Here is an 18,333-nt window from a genome sequence, read left to right as displayed (position 1 = left end):
TTAGTTTGTGTAGTACCTGAAATCTAATGAGTTTCTGTGGTGATCTCAAGGTTTTGGTCAGCTTTCTGTGCAACCAGTTCTTCCTTCATGGTGGTGGGTCAACAGTGGTTGGTGATTATTTTCAGTCTCTGCTACATAATTATATTTCACTTTGATTTTGGCTTAACTAACTGCAAGGTGCTTTGCTCTTGATGGTTGGGCATATTTTTACTTCAGTTCCAAATAACTTCATTCGCTTCTGAGATTGCTGGGATTTTCCCCCCTGTTTTTTCCTTTATCCTTTTTTCCCCATTTTACTTGAGTGTGGTGGTGGTACTTTGTGTATGTGTGTGCACATGGGCACACACTTAAAGTGTAAACAGTGAGGCTTCTAAATGTCGAATTTTAGTCTTTATTTTTTTAAGCCACAAAAAAGAGTTTCTTCACTTTCTTATTGAAAACGCAGCTCCAGTAAGCATTTGTGTTTTATTTCTTGATGTTACTGCCAGGTTTTATTGGCAGGAAATCATAGTACGGAAACTTCAATTATAAAACTCATTTAATTCATGCTTACCTTTTATATTAATATGGAATGAGAGTCTGGTTTGTTTGCATCTGCATTATGACACTAAATCTTTAGTTTTCCAATTGTCATTAGTATGTATTAAAATCTGTTTAAGATGATTTATTAGGCATTACTCAGTACCTTTGATGCAGCCTTTAAAAAGAGAATATTGTATCAGAGTATTGAATTTAAAAAAAATGAAGAATTTGGAGCTGTAGGTCCTATCTTTGTGTAATTGTGCTGAGACCTCCTTTGCTGAAATGAAGCAAAGTGATTCCTTAGACCTAGTGAGCCTCAGCCTGTGTCAGCAGTGGCCTGGAACTGAACATAGAACTGACCTGTCTTGGAGCTAACGGATTTCCCCAGCCTTAATTTGAGATGCATTCTGCACTTCATTCTTTGTTTCTGCATGCTTTGATTCTTATTTATACTTTTGCATGAATATAAAACAGTCCTCCTTTGGAAAGTGATGAGTTAATAAATTTTGGACATAATAGACTATTCTGTTTCTGCTAGATAACTGTTAGCCAGTTTAATCTCAACACGATCCCTGTTCAGTTCTTTAGCTTTTTCTTGCTGATATCTTCTAAATGACACCGTTATATCAGTGAATGATTTGGTATGTTAGCAACTTAGAAGTATCCAATATTTAAACTGTCTTTTGAGAAACAATTTATGTATTTTAAATCCATATGCTATTTATAAATCAAACTGAATAATACTTGGAAAATATTCTTAGACATCTTTTACAATCAGCATGATTTTTCCCCCTTTGTAGTTATCTTAAATACATGCTGCCGTTTTTTTGTCGTGTGACAAAACTTTGACAAATGTTTTCTTTCTACTGGAGGACTCTGATTATTTCTAACCAGGAGCTGCTTGTATGCATGTTTTACCCTCCGACTTTGATAGACCTTTTTATAGCACTTGTAATTAAAAGTATCTAAGATTTTAGTAAGCCATTCCTGGCGGGGCTTATGACCTCATCACCTTATCTGTCCCTGTTGAATTTCATTCTAAAGTCCTGTGAACTTGGATTATAGAAGGAACAGCGATTCTCCATTTCTTTTTTTATTAACTCAATGTGATTCTCCATTGTTAATGGGAAACATTGATGTAAAATTACGTGGCCTCTGTGAGGATAGTTTTTGTTTTTGTTGTTATCGCTGTTTTAATGCTCTTTCTGCATTTTATTTCCTGGATTTCGTTTTTTGTGAAGTCACGTGATTTGGGAAATAACTTTTCACAGTTGCCCTTTTCTTTATGCCTTTGTCCTTATGTAGAATTGTCCTTTCAGATACTTGAATTAAGTACATAAGTTTTTTTTTTTTTTTCTTCTCCTAGGAACCTCAGACAACAGTTCAGCCTTTGATTTTGATAGCAACATCAGGGACAGATACAGTGTCTTGCTATCTGTGAAATTTCCTCTTTAATTCACTTTACTGACTCTGATTGCTTATACATATTTCCGTATTGACATTTGCCACTACCTGTAACTTTGTGGATTTTCCCCTCTTTGTTATTCTTGAATGTCATCATTGCATGGAGTAGAAGTTGGTAACTACTCAGAGCAGGGTGCATGCTGGTCAGTTGCCTTCTCTTTTATTACCCCTTACACATTCATTTTCTCCCGTTCCTGTTGACTAACTGTGCTCCCCTCCCACTCCCCAACCATCCAGGCTCTCTGCTGCCAGTGACTGCAGTCAACGTGGTGGAAACCAGTGGAACACAAGGGCCTTGTCCCCACCCCAGCCTGCACATAGAAACCACCCTGATTTTGTCCCTGAGCACAGTGTGAAGAGTGCAGGAGGCCACCATGCTCGCTTCCCTGGCCCCACAGCCATGACTGAGATATGAGTGTTAAGCCTTTTAGGCATTGGGACTGTTTCATGCAAGTTGATGGGATACATTTTCTAGAGTTTATAGAGGATTGATCACAATAGGAAGATTGGGGAGAAGTTATTTTATAATGAATCACTAGTTGGGTAGTGTTGTTCATGATTGAATTCTTCTGTGAAAGGGAAAAGGACCTGAAGAAGCTATATGTCATCAGTGTTGAAAAGGGTATGTATGTTACCTTTTGGGGAAGAGTTTTCATGATTTTAAAATCATGTTAACACATCACTCAGAAGATGTCCCAGGAGAAGGTTTGTGTTTCTGAACAAGCTGCCCATTACCACCCCACCCCAGGCAATACGAACAGATTGAGGTTTGAAGAATCAGACACATTAAAAGCACACATAAGGAAAGCATGTCCAGGTGTGATGTATTAGCCTTTGGTGATATTTTCATTAAACTGCTCTTATACACTATTTTTGGTACTTCTAAAGTGACCCAGGCCTTAATTTCAGTTAAGCGTCTAAGAGTCTATAATTTTAATAATGTAATTTTAAATTGAAAACTTACTTTTTAATAAAGTATTTTAAATTACCGGAAGGTCTAGAAATCGCAATAATGTGACTCATGTAGAGAGGTAAGTCTGAGTGGTTACTTTGCATGATTAAGTTATTAACCAGTGGTTAACTGAATGGTTATATTATTACTGAATGGTTGTACAACATGGAACATGTATTTCCTTTGTCTTTTCATTTTTCCCTTTCATCTCATGCATCTGATAGAGTCCCTTGTTTGCAAACAGCCTCATAATCTGGCCTTATACAACCTTTAAAATAAAATTCTGAAGCCAGAATCATATCATTTTTAACACTTAAGACATATCACTTTTAAGCACTTTCAGTTTTTGCATGTTATTTTTTTAGTCCCTTATGGACGTCAGAAGGTAATTGTCCAAACTCTTTAGTCTGATTCATAGAGGCAAATTAGTTGGAAGAAGTATATTTCTGATATAATGGGAAATTATATAAGGAAAGCATATTTTTGTCTTTTCAGAGTTTTAAAAATTTTAACAAAATTTTCACACTTTTAAACTATATAATTTGAAGATATTTTATCTGAGAATTCATAATACTTATTAAGATAACGAAGCTTCATTATAAATGTAAACCTGTTTACCATGTTGCTTAGCTGAGAGGATAGTCTTAGCCATCTCTCTTAGACAAAGATAAATGTTTCAGAGGCTCTTATTTATTGGACTTTTGGTTCAAATATAATACACCTTGTCAGTAGAAACGTTAAGTAAGCAGAGGTAAGTAGTATTTAGAGAATGAAATTTATAGACAGGTTTCAGTCTGAATTTATATATGTAAACAGACATAAGGGGATGGATGCTTAAAGTGTTCTTTACTGTGTCTTCTAAATGGAAACAGGAGTTTCCATTCTGTTCACACCCAGTATAGTGTCCGTAAGGATGAGGGTTTGATCCCTGGCCTTGTTCAGTGGATTTAAGGATCTGGCATTGCCACAAGCTGCGAAGCAGGTCACAGGCACAGCTCAAATCTGGTGTTGCAGGCTGGCAGCTGTAGCTCTGTTTTGACCCCTAGCCTGGGATCTTCCATATGCTGCAGGTGAAGCCATAAAAGAAAAAATAAATAAATAAATAAATAAATAAATAAATAAAGGGAACAGACACATATCTTAAATAGCCCAGCTTCCTATCTCTGTAAGTCTGTCATCATGTAGGGGCTTAAAAGTGGCCACTAATGTGTATCTTCATAATTGTTTTAGATTTTACATAGGTCAGATTCTAATTGTCAGGTGTTGTCAATGGTGATTCCTTTTTTAAAGGAATTTGAATCATAACATTTTAAGCACAGAAACTGGTTTATACCATTCAAGAAGAGATTTCATGAATGAGAATATGATTTACAACCTATTATTTCTATAATAGAAACCAAAAAGAGGCACAATAAAAACACAGCTTTCCTGGTCTCTTAGAAAGTCCTGAGATTTGGCTTCTCTGACTTTAAAATGAATCTTGGGGAGTTCTGTCGTGGCTCAACAGTAATGAATTTGATACCTTGTCTCACTCAGTGGGTTAAGGATCCAGCGTTGCCATGAGCTGTGGTGTGGACAGCAGCTACAGCTCTGATTTGACCCCAAGCCTGGCAACTTCCATATGTCGCAGGTGTGGCCGTAAAAAGACAAAAAAAGAAAAGAAAAAAAGAATCTTGACGTCTGAAGGTCAAACTGCTGATCTGTACCTTATCAGAATCTTAACTTTGGGAAATACAGACTGATTATTAATGAAGAATAAGATCTTCAGTTTATATTGAAATTGTCATTTCTATACTTAGAGTTTAAGTTAACCAGTACTGTTATATTTTAAGTGTAGGGAGAATCATATCATGGTTTTTCTTTGTTTGAAAACCTTGTTATAAAATAGTTTATTTATAAGTTCCTGACAATAGGACTGGGTTGGAGGAGTGATGGGGAAAGCAGACAGCAAAGGGGTGGGGAAGTGAAGGGCTCAGACAGGTTAGTAGTAAAATCAAAATCACCTGTTTTATAGAAGTTCCTGCATGCTCCAGGATTTCCTGTCAAATGCTAGGAATATTTGTTACTGCTTTGGCATTTTCAGGATGGATATACACGTTTCCAGAGGTATGACAAACTTACAGGTAGAGATAGCTCAACCTAAAGTTAATAAATTGTCTCCAGCCTATTTATACTCTGCATTTTGTTATGCCTAAAGCGTCAGTGATCATATATCCAGTCCTTGATTAGGGAATTAATATACTCCAGAAGCATCTGATCTGCCTGAAATGCCAAGGTCATGTGATTTAACATCAGCACTTTGGCTGCTTTTACTTAACATAATGTTAATTTTAACATCTGGATTAGGTTGGCTATATTTCAACTGCATTTTTATAGACAGGGAAACTTACAGAAACACAGCAAAACTAGTGACCTTCACACTTTTGAACATGAAAATACATGAGCTCTTAAGATCATTATTTCTTTTGATGGTAAAAAGACTTCAAAGGCATTTACCTTTTCCTGAGTGTAATCTAACCTTTTGGATCTTGATAAGTTTAGTCATAGGTATACTTCTAAATGAATTTACAGAAAACAACTTTATCTGTCCTCCTATGTATATAACATGTCTATATTTTAAAAAGCAGCAGTGGGAGTTCCCGTCGTGGCGCAGTGGTTAACGAATCCGACTAGGAACCATGAGGTTGCGGGTTCGGTCCCTGCCCTTGCTCAGTGGGTTAACGATCCGGCGTTGCCGTGAGCTGTGGTGTAGGTTGCAGGCGCGGCTCGGATCCCGCATTGCTGTGGCTCTGGCGTAGGCCGGTGGCTACAGCTCCGATTCAACCCCTAGCCTGGGAACCTCCATATGCCGCGGGAGCGGCCCAAGAAATAGCAACAACAACAACAACAAAAGACAAAAAGACAAAAAAAAATAAAAATAAAAAAAAAATAAAAAGCAGCAGTGTACAAATATTGTAATATCAGTACAAATTATTTTTCACAGGGGCATTTTAATCTATTTAAAGTGTTGCCCCATAAAATGCTAATTTAATAATACTTGGGTCAAACTTGATTGTTGAAATTGTCCAGGATGTAAACGGTGCCATATAAACATGTCAGGTTATAAAACTGAAGTGTCTCCTGAATGGACAGGAAGGCAGCTTCTTTCAAAGGATAACACAAATAGCCAAGTCCTACTTGTGGAAATTTCTCTTTCTACTAGATTTTTATGTTTACTAGGTTGATATGGTAAAAAATTATTTTGATAAGTAACCTTGCTTTGTAACTTTCATGTGTCCTGATATCATGTATTTCATCTTTCTATCATGCGGAACAAGCAAATAGATGAAAGGGGTGAGGAGCAGAGGGCTGTGGTGTTTGGGGGTTTCCAGAGGAGAAACAATGTTGTGGAAGTGACCGGCTTTACAGGCTAAGAAGACTGATCCTCAGCTTTGATCCCTTTCACTCCCATACTTATTCACACATGTAAACTGAAAAGAGTTGGAGGACAGCTGTCTCATAATAATGCAGCATGTGCTCCTGGTGGCAGTCGTGATAGTTTGAACATTAGCACTTTAACTGCTTTGATACAGGCAAACTCCTCATTTGTAAACCATTGTTAATTGCTTTGAAGGACTGCTATTTTGTGTGTATTAGGCTTTGAATATTGGGTTTGAAAATAATATCACATTGCATTAATTTATTTTATATCCTTGATATATGGGACTTTTATGGATTTGCAAAAATAAAATCATCTTGCACCAATAACATTTAATTTCTTTACCACCACATACTTCTTTTTTTTTGTTTTGTTTTTTGTTTGTTTGTTTGTTTGTTTTTTTTTTGGTTGGCTGTACATGGGGCAAGTGGATGTCCCTGATACAGGCATTGAACCTGAGCCACAGCAGTGACAACACTGGATCCCCAACCCACTTGCCCACCAGGGAACTCCCACCTTATACTTCTTATATTTTAATATACATTACACCACATCATCAATTATACCTTGCTTCCAGAATTATTGTGGATGCTTGCATGTGAGGTGCATTTATATAAGGGATAGAATGTGAATATACTATCGTGGGGATACCTCTCTCTGTTTCTCTTCCTTCATCTCTCTCTCCTTGTGCCCCTGTCTTATGCATAAAATGTGATTTGTCAGATTTTTTTGCTAGATATTATGAATCATGTGGCTTTAGGTATAGTATTCTTCCTCAGCTCCCTTTTTCAAGAACATAAGAATTTCTCAGGAGTTCGGTTGTGGCACAGCGGAAATGAATCTGACTAGTACCATGAGGATTTGGGTTTGATCCCTGGCCTCTGCAGTGGTGGGTCAGGGATCCGGCATTGCCATGAGCTGTGGTGTAGGGCGCAGACTGAGCTTAGATCCTGCATTGCGGTGGCTGTGGTGTAGGCCAGCAGCTACAGCTCCAATTGGACCCCTAGCCTGGGAACTTCCAAATGCCGAGGGTGCACCCCTGCCCCCCAATAATTTCTTTCCCTCTGTTCATATAAATTAACGTTTACTTTAGTCACATGAAATCATTGTGAGAATTTTCTCATGCTCAGCTGCCATAAACTTTGGTGGTAAGGATGTTAGGACACAGGCCTGTGGAAGATGTGTTATGTAACTTTGTATCTTCAGTTCTTGACCACTGCTAATTTATAGTACACTTTAGCTGCTTTGAATTCTCTGCATTGGTGGGAAGGATCATAACATTAGCCTCAAAGAATTAGTGAAGAGAGAATTTCAAAAGAAATGGGTGAAAAAAAAATTTCTGTGGCTTTTTTAAATGATACATTTTAATTTTTACACTGAAGTGGAAAACAAGTGTTCCTGTTTTTTTCCTGAAGGAATTATCCTCACAATTTTTGTTTGTTTTTGGATAATTACCTAAGCCTTTAGGCTTCTGACACCAAGCTGTGACATTAATTCTAGGTGATAGTGCTTGATTGAACTTTTCCCATTTTGTTCCTGACACCTGGTCAACTTTTGTTTACACTGGCATGGACAAGAGATCCCTGACTTGGAGAACAACATTCTCCAAGGAGTATGACTGAAGACTCCCTTAGTGGTGTAATAAATTTGTACCTCCTCCTCTTTAAAGACAGGTTCAACAGCTGCAGACCTTATTTCTTGTTGAAGGAATTCTTGTTTGTTTTGTTTTCAACTAATTCCAATAAAGAAAAAACAAACGAGATATACCAGTGTATGGTTAGGATTTAGAAGAAGTTGCAGATTCCTTAATAAAGGTTTGGTCTGCCAGACATGACTGATTATTGTTAGTATTAAATGAAAAATATTTTAAGTTATTAGGGGGAGGAGTAAAAGAAAAGAATGAAAGATAAGAGATAATAGGAAGACAATTGCTGGTTTGATTTTTTTCTTGTGGAACTAGTTAGAGGAGTAGCCAGAGAAGTTGTGGAAACATCCCAGCGTGTAAAATACCACAAGGATATACATTATTACACAGAAGAATTTCTAATTAACAAAATTATGTTGGTAGCCCAGCTACTAGCTTCAGATATTATATAATGCAAACTTGCTAGGAGTTTGGAGAGAAAACCTACTCTTTCTCTCTTTTTCCTTTTTAAGGCCACACCTGCGGCATATAGAAATTCCCAGCTAGGGGTTGAATCAGACCTACAGCTTCCGGCCTACACAACTACAGCAACACCAGATCCAAGCCATATTTGTGACCTTTGTCCCAGCTCATGACAATGTTGAATCCTTAACCCACTGAGTGAGGCCAGGGATCAAACCTGTGTCCCACTGTGTTGGGTTTCTAACCCACTGAGCCACAACGGGAACTCTGAGGAGACCAACTTTGAATAACTTAGGTTATTTCTTTCTGGCTGGGGAGCAAATTCTTTCTTCCAGCATAACCCCTGAAAGCCCTTAGAAAGACCCCGGAAGAGTTGATACTCTTGAACATGCAGGTTATGTCTGGGCCATGGCAGTTACAAGTATTTGAGTAGGTTGGAAAGGTAGTGAATGTCAATCTAAGGAGTTTGGATTTGGTCAAGAGACCTGGGGCAATCATTGCAAGTTTTTAAGTGAAAGATCGATGTCTCCTGTTTTGATTCACCTTATTATGTGCTGAATATCTACCAGAGTTCCTCCTTCTCCCTTCCTTATACAAGGTCACTTAGAATTACTTCTTTGCACAGATCTTCAAGTTTCTTGACCCTAACCCCATCTGGATAAATTCTGCATTTAACCCTGGATAAATCCAGTTCTCTCTGCTGTGCATGTAGATGGTAAGTATGAAATGCAATATTGTTCAGTGGTCTTACTTCAAATCATGGCCATTAAGCTCAAGCTGGGCTTTCAGTGCTGCCTGAAATCCTCTTATATTTCCTTAATCTGCTAATTTCCCCACTCTTCTGGCAGTAGCTTCTCTTCAAACCTTTGCCATCTCCTCACTTCTCTCTCGTCACTCCTTAGTCTCAGCTGACCACCTTGCTTCCTCTTTCACTGAGAAAAGAAGCCATCAGAAGAGAACCACTGTACCCTCCCACCGCCTCTCCGTGTAGGCATCTGTGCTCTGCCTTCCCTTCTGTTGCTCCGGGTGAGCTGTCCGTGGGGGACCAGCAGTCTGTGGAACATGCCCTCCTGGAGATTCCCATCACACAGTGTGAGAAGCACTGGCTTAAATTATAGCACCATGTAATCATGTTGACTCCTCTTTGTTTCTACTCCTCAGTCGGTAAATTTTTTCAGTTCGGTCTTCAAAATGTATCCAGAATCCGATTGTCACCATGTCCACCGTGTTTCAGTTCCCTGTCATGCTTTACCTCTTACTGGTCTCCCTCTTACCTGTTGCTCCTGGCTCCTTCCTGGTTCACATTCCTCTCTGTGGCCACGGCAATTGTAACTTAGACCAGTCACGTCAGGCCTCTGCTCAAACCTGAGTTCTCAGCATAATACCCCACATCTTCACATTGACATAAACATGGTTTTTTCCACCGCTTGACTTTGCTCACTTTCCTCCAAAGACTTGCTCAAACATACCAAGCGTGTTCCCTTTCTGGATCTTTGCACTTTACCTTTGCTTCCTCCTTTGAATTGCTTTTAGTTCATTCTGACACCTTCAGGCTTCGTTTCAGAGACCCCTGTCCTGACCTCTCTGTAAAATAACAGTGGGCTCCCCAGTCTTCTCTACATTCATGGTCTGCCTTACCTTGCTTTTCTTTTTTCTCACCTCTCTTCACTTTACACATATGTTTGTTTGTCATTGCTGTATCCTTCAATAGAATGTAAGCTCCATTAAGGGGGAGCATGCATTTGTTTATGCCCCTATCCCCAGAGTGGCACCTGGCTCAGCCCTCCATAGATATCGGTTGATGGACTGAATGAAGAAGTGCGACGCTCATCTTGGCACATTTGGTGATGCAGAAATAGTCAAAATGTTGTCCCTGGCTTTAAGAAAATTACGCTAGGAGTTCCCATCGTGGCGCAGTGGTTAACGAATCTGACTAGGAACCATGAGGTTGCAGGTTCGGTCCCTGCCCTTGCTCAGTGGGTTAAGGATCCGGCGTTGCCGTGAGCTGTGGTGTAGGTTGCAGACGAGGCTCGGATCCCGCGTTGCTGTGGCTCTGGCGTAGGCCGGTGGCTATGGCTCCGATTGGACCCCTAGCCTGGGAACCTCCATATGCCGCGGGAGCGGTCCAAGAAATAGCAACAACAACAACAACAACAAAAAGAAAATTACGCTTAAATTGTGGAGATGAGCAGTTTCACAAGTGCTAAATTGTTAGGTAAGCTGGGTCATAGAAGGTAGAAGTGATTGAAGATAAAGAAGGCTTCCTGACATTTGCATCAGATTTCGAGGGTACACTGCATGGATAAATCACTAGGGACCAGAGAGCTATAGCAGAAGAAAATTTTAAAGTAGTAAAGTGCAAGGTATAGTTGAGGAATGATAAATGGGGTTTGAATGATGAGTATAGAATTCATGGAGGAGTTCCCTAGTGGCTTAGTGGGTTAAGGGTCTGGCATTGCCACTGCTGTGGCTCGTGTTGCTACTGTAGCACAGGTTTGATCGCTGGCCTGGGAACTTCCGCATGTCATGGCCAAAGGCGGGGTGGTGGTGGAGGGGAATCACAGGTTGTTTAGCATGAATGACAACTGACATTTAGTGCTGCTGTGCCTGGCATAGTTGTGGAGGCATAGCAGTTATCATTTACTCCAGCAGTTTAATTCTTTTGGGAATCTGTAAGTTATATAGGTCAGTAAAGAAATTAAGGTGCAATGAGTGTAACTTCTCTGAAGTCATATTGCTAGTACATGGTGAAGCTGGGCTTCACTCAGGACAGCTTGGTCCTAGAAACCAGACTCATACCTGTGTACTGACTCCAAAACAGTGAAAGGCTTGGTGGGGCTCAGATTGCTCTAGAAAGATAACTCTGGAGGCAATGTGAAGAATGTTTGTTGTCTGGTAGAAGACTAGGGTCATTAAAATATGCTGCATCCATACAGTAATTATTAAAAAATGAGGAAAGTCTATACCAGCTCTTTATTGGCGCATGTTAGGGAAGCACTATTGAGTGGCAAACTGAAGTGGAGTGTCTGTGTGAGGTATTTTCCCATTTTTGTAGAAATCACCAAGCTGTGTGTCTGTTTTTAAGTGCATAGAGCAGGATAAACAGTGAATTTTCAGAGGGTAGGGATTAGGGAGACATTGCTTTTCTTAGCTAACATGTGCTGCTTTAAGTAAATACAAATTAAAATGTCCTAAAATGTAGTGGGGAACAAGACAGACTGCTTCAGTGTATACAGGTAGGTCTCCACAAAAAGGAAGGGTATGGATAGAAGTGATAATGTCCTTATCCTTTGTGCATTTTTGAGAAGTGGATGTGTGCTGGTGCATTGCCAAAAACCACAGATTGAAAGTGTAGTGTCTGACAATATTTTTTAAAACTTCTGTGTGTTCACAGAGGTGTTTCAACCATCACCGCTGTTCAAATTCCAGGACATTTTTATCATCCCCCAAAGAATCCCCTTACCTATTAGCAGTTATTGCCCATCCACCTCTCCCCCAGGCCTGGCAAGCACTGATCAACTTTCTTTCTCTGTGGATTTGCTCATTCTGGACATTCCTATAAATAGAATCATATAATATGTGACCTGTTGTGTCTGACTTCTCTCACTTAGCACAGTGTTTTCAGGATTCATCCATGTTGTAGCCTGTATCAGGATTCTATTCCTTTTAATGGCTTAATAATACTTCCTTGTGTGATATATAGCATTTTGTTTGTCCATTCGTCATTTGGTGGACATTTGGGTTTCTCATTTTTGACTGTTGTGAATTATGCTGTTGTGAATATTCATGTACAGGTTTTTCTGTTTTCATGAACACGTATTCATTCCTTTCGGGTGTGTACACTGGAGTGGAATGTGGTACCTAATGTCTTGAGGAACTGACAGGTTGTTTTCCAAAGCAGCTATACCATTTTACCTTTTCACCACTGGTTTCATCATGTCATTTTCATTACAGCCACCTAGTTGTTGTGAGGATGGTGTTTCTCATTGTGGGTTTGACTTGCACTTTCAGGAGGTTAATGATGTTGGATTTTTAAAATAAGCATATTGGCCATTTGCCTATATTCTTTGAAGACATGTCACTTCATACCTTGCCCATTTTAAAAATTGTGTATAATCTCATTTCTTTATAGCATCTGAAATTGTTTCCTTTTTTTGTTTCTGTTTTTGTTTTCTGGAGGCATGTCTGTTTATTAAGACTTTTCTTAGGTTGACATCTTATTTAAATTTTCTGGTGCATTATATGTTTGTCCCAACTTATGTGAGACAGAATGTACAGAGTAAAAATAAAGCACAGTGGCATTTAAATTAAATAAATCTTGGAGTTTCTGTTGTGGGGCAGCGGAAACAAATCTGAGTGGTATCCATGAGGATGCAGGTTTGATGCCTGGCCTTGCTCAGTGGATTGGGCACCTGGCGTTGCCGTGAGCTATGGTGTAGGTCGCCGCAGATGAGGCTCGGATCCATGTTGCAGTGGCTGTGGTGTAAGCCAGCAGTAGCTCTGATTTGACCCCTATCCTGGTAACTTCCATATGCCACAGGTGCAGCCCTAAAAAGCAAATAAATAAATCTTCAGTTTCTGAACAGCTCTTGTACCAGGACAATTAGTTATTTCTCTGTTGTAGAGAGATAAAGTATGTTTTATAGTTTACATTTTTAGAAGATGGAATGCTCAGGGGTGAATTGCTTTTATTATATGTTTTAAATTCTATCTTTCGTATATTGCTTCTTTATAGATTGTCATCCCACATCTATTTGGGAGTTTCAGTGGGGCAGTTGAATAAATTTTTCTAGAGGAAGGGGCAATGAGAATGTTGCATTTAATGTTTCCCCGGGAAGAGGGGTGGGTGCAGGAAGTCTGTTTCAGCAGTTAATGACCACTGGTGCCAGCCTGATGAGTGTTTTGTTTCTTTCAGTCTGTAACAGATTTCCAGGAAATACAGAGAGAAATCCTCAAGTGGTTTTTGGCAGGCAAGCTTTAGACAGGAGAGGTGTTTTATCTGATGTTACCTGGGAACATTTCACTAACAGTGCACACAAGAATGTGGCAGAAGCAACTTCAGATAAACTCAGCCTGTTCTAAAAAGCACAGGTGTGATGGTGAGCAAGGGAGGCTTGTTTACGCTTAGAATCTTTATAGTCATATGTTTCAACTACAGGTTTTTTTGTTGTTGTTTTGGCCATGCCCAGGACGTGCAGAAGTTCTCAGGCCAAGGATCAAACTTACCACAGCCATGACAATACTGGATCCTTAACCCACTGCACCACCAGGGAACTCCCTCAGCTAGTTTAAATAGGAGTTAAGAAATGGATGAATCCTTTTTTTTTTACTTTGTTTTGAGACAAAGTGACTGAAACAGAAAATCTTGCTGTTATCATCCACAGTAATGTACTTTTAATATCTCTCCCCTTGTTCACACATTCTGCCCCTCCCCCAAAAGCACGCGTGTGCACACGTGTGCACACGCACAGAATCTCATTTAGCTTGAGAAGAAGTAGATCGAGAGTTGGAGGGAAGGCATGAAATACATGGTTTTATATGTCTCCTAATTGATGATGGTGTTCTCATACTATAAGGTTGCAGTCCTCCTTTTTTCTCCTTGGTACTAACCACTTAAAGTTATACTGTTTCATTTTGAATTGTAGTGTACTACTTTGAATAGCTTCTAAATGGACGTCTGAGATTTCATTATTCCTAAATGAGTCTCCATACTGGGTACATGTAAAAATTAATAACTCAGTTTTCAGTGACTAGTTGTTGAGTACCTACTGTATACGGGCACTGTCCTGCTGTGCTCTGGAAATACAGTAGTGACCCAGACAGAAGTTCCCACACTCAGTCACACACATTCTAGTGAAGAAGACACAAACAGATGAAGATGTTGTGGTTTCAAACAGCAGGAGATGCTGGGAAGGAAACAAGTGGTGACCATGTAAGTGACTGCAGGTGAGGGGAGGGCAGGCCTTTGAAGAGGTACTTCAGTTGAAACCTGAGTGTCATCAGGGTCAGCCATACAGAGGAGGAGGAACATTGCAGGCAGAGATAACAGCTAATACAGGGGCCTTTGGGTTGACTTCTGAGGTGTAGGAAGAAAATGAGTATAGGTGGAGGTTAAGTCAGGAAGATGTTATGATAAGGGTTCTGAGGGCACATAGGGCCTTGTATTTCAGGGAAAACAGTTTGGATTTTATTCCAAGTGCATTGAGTCTGGTGGATTTTAAGTAAGGGAGGAGTGTTTTGATACTTTTAAAATGGAAAGTGTAAGTGTGGAGGTTTTTTTCCTGACCATCTGAGGATAATTTCCAGAGATTGTGAACTTCCACATCCAGATTCTTCTGCAGGTTTCTGTGGCGCGGGGGCGGGGGAGGGGGAGTGTTGGTTGTTTGTTTAGGGCTGTGCCTGCGACATGTGGAAGTTCCTGGGCCAGGGTTGGAACCCTTGCCATAACAATGACTCGAGCCCCTGCATTGACAAACCAGATCGTTACCCACTGTGCCACAAGGAAACTCCTTCAGCAGGTAATTTTTAACAGTAACAGTCTCTTACCTATTTACCTATTTACAAGGTACCTACCACATACATCTGGGAAATCAAATATAACATACCGCTATTACCTAATCTGTACTGTCTACTTCCAGATTTCCTGACTGTCCTAGTACTGGCTATTTGGTCCAGCTCAGGATTATATGTTAGCTAGCATTTTGTTCTTTCTTGTGTCTTGATCTGCAGCAGTTCCTCGGTCTCTCTTTCTCTTTTACAGTGTTTGCATTCCCAAATAGTACAAATTTATTGTTTAATAGACTGTCTCTAGTTTAGATTTAACTGATTGTTTTCTCAATGTTCAAGTTATGCATTTTTAGAAGAAAGATACGATATATCTATATAGCTCTGTGCAGATGTGACGTGCCTGCAGTGACATCAGAAGATACCTGATCTCAACATTGTCCATTACTAGTTGTGTTAACTTTGGGTAGAGTGATATCTATCATGTTTTTCCACTATATAAGTTATCTTTTTTTGTATAGTTGAAAAATTATCAAATACTGGGTGTAAAGTTGTCTTTTTTCGTAATTGAAAAAATATCAAATACTTTGTAGGGGGAATGGGGAGGGAGGAATAACAAAAGGGCACAAGGAACTTTAGAGGGTGATGGATATGTTCATTTCTTTTATTATAGTGATGGGTTCACAGGTGTATACTTATGGCAAAACTCTTCAAATTATACAGCTTAAATAACTGCACATCAATTGTTTCTTTACTACACATCAATTATACCTAAATAAAGTGGTTAAAAAAATGTTAAAGACACGTGCAGACAATCAGAAGATCTCAGGATAAGTTGGAGTAATTTCCCGTTTTTCCCTCTGATTCTAGCATTCTTTCTTGGTAAACACATTTTAATTGTGGATGTTGCCATATTCCCCTTCATTGGAGGTGGATTCTGTATTTTCTTATAACTTTATTAACATATACTGGTGTATAATAAAATACATTTATTTAAAGTGATAAGTTGGGCACGTATTTGCTTGTGACACCAACACTGTAATCAAGATTGATGAGAATTCCTTTCGTGGCTTAGCAGCTTAAGAACCCAACCAGTATCCATGAGGATGTGGGTTTGATCCTGGGCCTTGCTCAGTGGTTTAAGGATCTGGTGTTGTTGCAAGCTGTGGCATAGGTTGCAGGTGCAGCTCAGATCCTGAGTTGCTGTGGCTGTGGCATAGGCCAGCAGCTACATCTCCAATTTGACCCCTAGCCTGGGAACTTCTATATGCTGTAGGTGTGCCCAAAAAAAAATAGAAGGAAAAGATTAACGATGGATGTGTTCAGTGCAATTTTCATTTAGAGTTCTCTTTTTATGAGCATATTTTTGTGTGTTTGAGTCATCTGCATATTTACTGTTCTTATCTGTAGTGACCTCTCCCTGTCTTTTTAAAAATTTACTTATTTTTATTTTATGACACATGCACTCATGGCATATGAAAGTTTCTGGGCCAGGGATTGAATCTGAGCAGCAGCTGCCAACCTATGCCATAGCTATGGCAACGTGGGCTACTTTAACCCACTGTGCTGGGCTGGGGATCAAACCTGCACCTCTGCAGTGACCTGAGCCACTGCAGTCAGATTCTTAACTACTACACCAAGCGGGAACTCCCCTCCCTGCTTTTTAAAACAGTGCTGTTGGTCTTTATCTTCCCTGTTTTTAAGAAATTTTTAATGTTTATTAGAGATATTAACTCTGTGTAACTCATAATATTAATTGCAAATATATTTTAAATTTGTCATTTGTATTTTTACTTTGGTTTTAGTAAGTTTTAAATTTTTATATAAGCAAACTTATCCATCATTTTCTTTTTAATAGTTTCTGGATTTTAGTAGTTAGGAAGGTTTTCCCCCCTGCCACATTTTAGAGGGATTCAGCCATTTTTGCTGCTAGCACTGTATGGTTTTATTTTTCTTGTATTTGAATCTCGGATCCACTTAGAATTACCTCATTATAGGGTGTGAATGATGAATCTGTTTTATTCGGGTTTCCAGATGGCTTTCCAGTTTTGTCAGCACTAGTTTTTAAAAAATGTATCATGGTGCTAGGAAAACTGGATATCCACATACAAAAAAAATGAAATTGGATCCTACCTCATACCATAAAAAAAAAAATGAACTCCAAATGTATCATAAACCTAAAATTAATAGCGAGAACTAGAAAAGTCTTAGGAGGAAATATCAGAGCAAATCTTTGTGATCATGGACCCAGCAATATTTTTTTTTTAGGTTTGTATCAAAAAGCACGTGACAAAAAAGATAAATTGAAATTCATTAAACATGAAAACTCTTGTATTTCAAAGGATGTCATGAAAACAACCCATGGAGTGGGGGAAATATTTTCAAATTTTCTTCAGTTCTGTGGAGTGATTTGGGTTTTTTCTGGGCTTTTCCTATTCCTAGAGTAGGTTAGCTTCTACAGTCTTTCTGATAAGTGACCACTTCTTCATCTGTTCTACTACCTTCAGTTTTTTTTCTTCCCCCTTTTTTGTTCTTTATGAATGTGAGTTTTATGTCCTTATACTGTCAGTTTAGAGCAGTTTCATGAGAAAGCAGGAGTAAAGCTTACATGTTCAGTGTGCCGTGTTAATCCCTCATGAATGTCTTTTGGAAAATTTGTAGTCTTGTCTCCTCTGAGTCGTGTCTCCTCTGATGTTGTCCCTCTTTCACTATCTCTTTTACCTTCTGCCTTGTCTGTTAAATCTGTGTTGTAGCTTTCATTCTATATTGGTCTGTATTTCCTGTTTTCCATATCTGATGTCTATATATATAGTGCCTTCTTGGTGATTTTCATTTTTTTTTAAATTTGTGTGTGTGTGTGTGTGTGTGTGTGTGTGTGTGTGTGTGTGTCTTTTCTAGGGCCACACCTGCAGCATATGGAGGTTTCCAGGCTAGGGGTCTAATCAGAGCTGTAGCCACTGGCCTATGCCAGAGCCACAGCAACACAGGATTATGAGCTGTGTCTGTGACCTACACCACAGCTCACAGCAACGCTGGATCCTTAACCCACTGAGCAAGGCCAGGGATTGAACCCTCAACCTCACGGTTCCTAGTCAGATTCGTTAACCACTGAGCCACAATGGGAACTCCTTTAATTTTTATCTTTTAATTCAGCAATTCTTTAACTCTCTCTAGTCTAATGTGTCCCTTCTGAGTGTTTTAACAACTCAATTTCTCATTTCTTAGAATCTACTGTTATAGTTACATAAGCTCCTTCCCTGTTTTATTGATTCTGTCCTTTCTATCTTTCAGCGCATTTAATGTACAATTTTTAAACTCTTAAGGACTGTATTATCCTCTCTCCTTCCTCAGCTGTAAATGCTCCTG

At 39.2% G+C, this 18,333-nt stretch overlaps 1 protein-coding gene across 5 annotated transcripts in view; it reads left to right on the top strand.

The window, feature by feature from the left end:
- The window catches only part of EPB41L5 (erythrocyte membrane protein band 4.1 like 5), a 136,678-nt gene that overhangs the window by 63,373 nt on the left and 54,972 nt on the right, over positions 1-18,333 (top strand). The window contains exon 17 of one of the 5 annotated variants that reach the window (XM_021075143.1): positions 2,224-6,682. The exons of the other annotated variants lie outside the window; for them this stretch is intronic. Within the exon in view, the coding sequence (XP_020930802.1) occupies positions 2,224-2,401 (178 nt within the window). The 3' untranslated portion in view covers positions 2,402-6,682. Of the gene's footprint in view, positions 1-2,223; positions 6,683-18,333 lie in introns of those variants that run through there. 5 annotated transcript variants of the gene reach the window in all.

The sequence above is a fragment of the Sus scrofa genome, chromosome 15 (assembly GCF_000003025.6).
Source record: "Sus scrofa isolate TJ Tabasco breed Duroc chromosome 15, Sscrofa11.1, whole genome shotgun sequence".
Classification (NCBI taxonomy): domain Eukaryota; kingdom Metazoa; phylum Chordata; class Mammalia; order Artiodactyla; family Suidae; genus Sus; species Sus scrofa.
The sequence above is the reverse complement of the archived record's forward strand: the minus strand, read 5'-3'. Positions and strand labels throughout refer to the sequence as shown.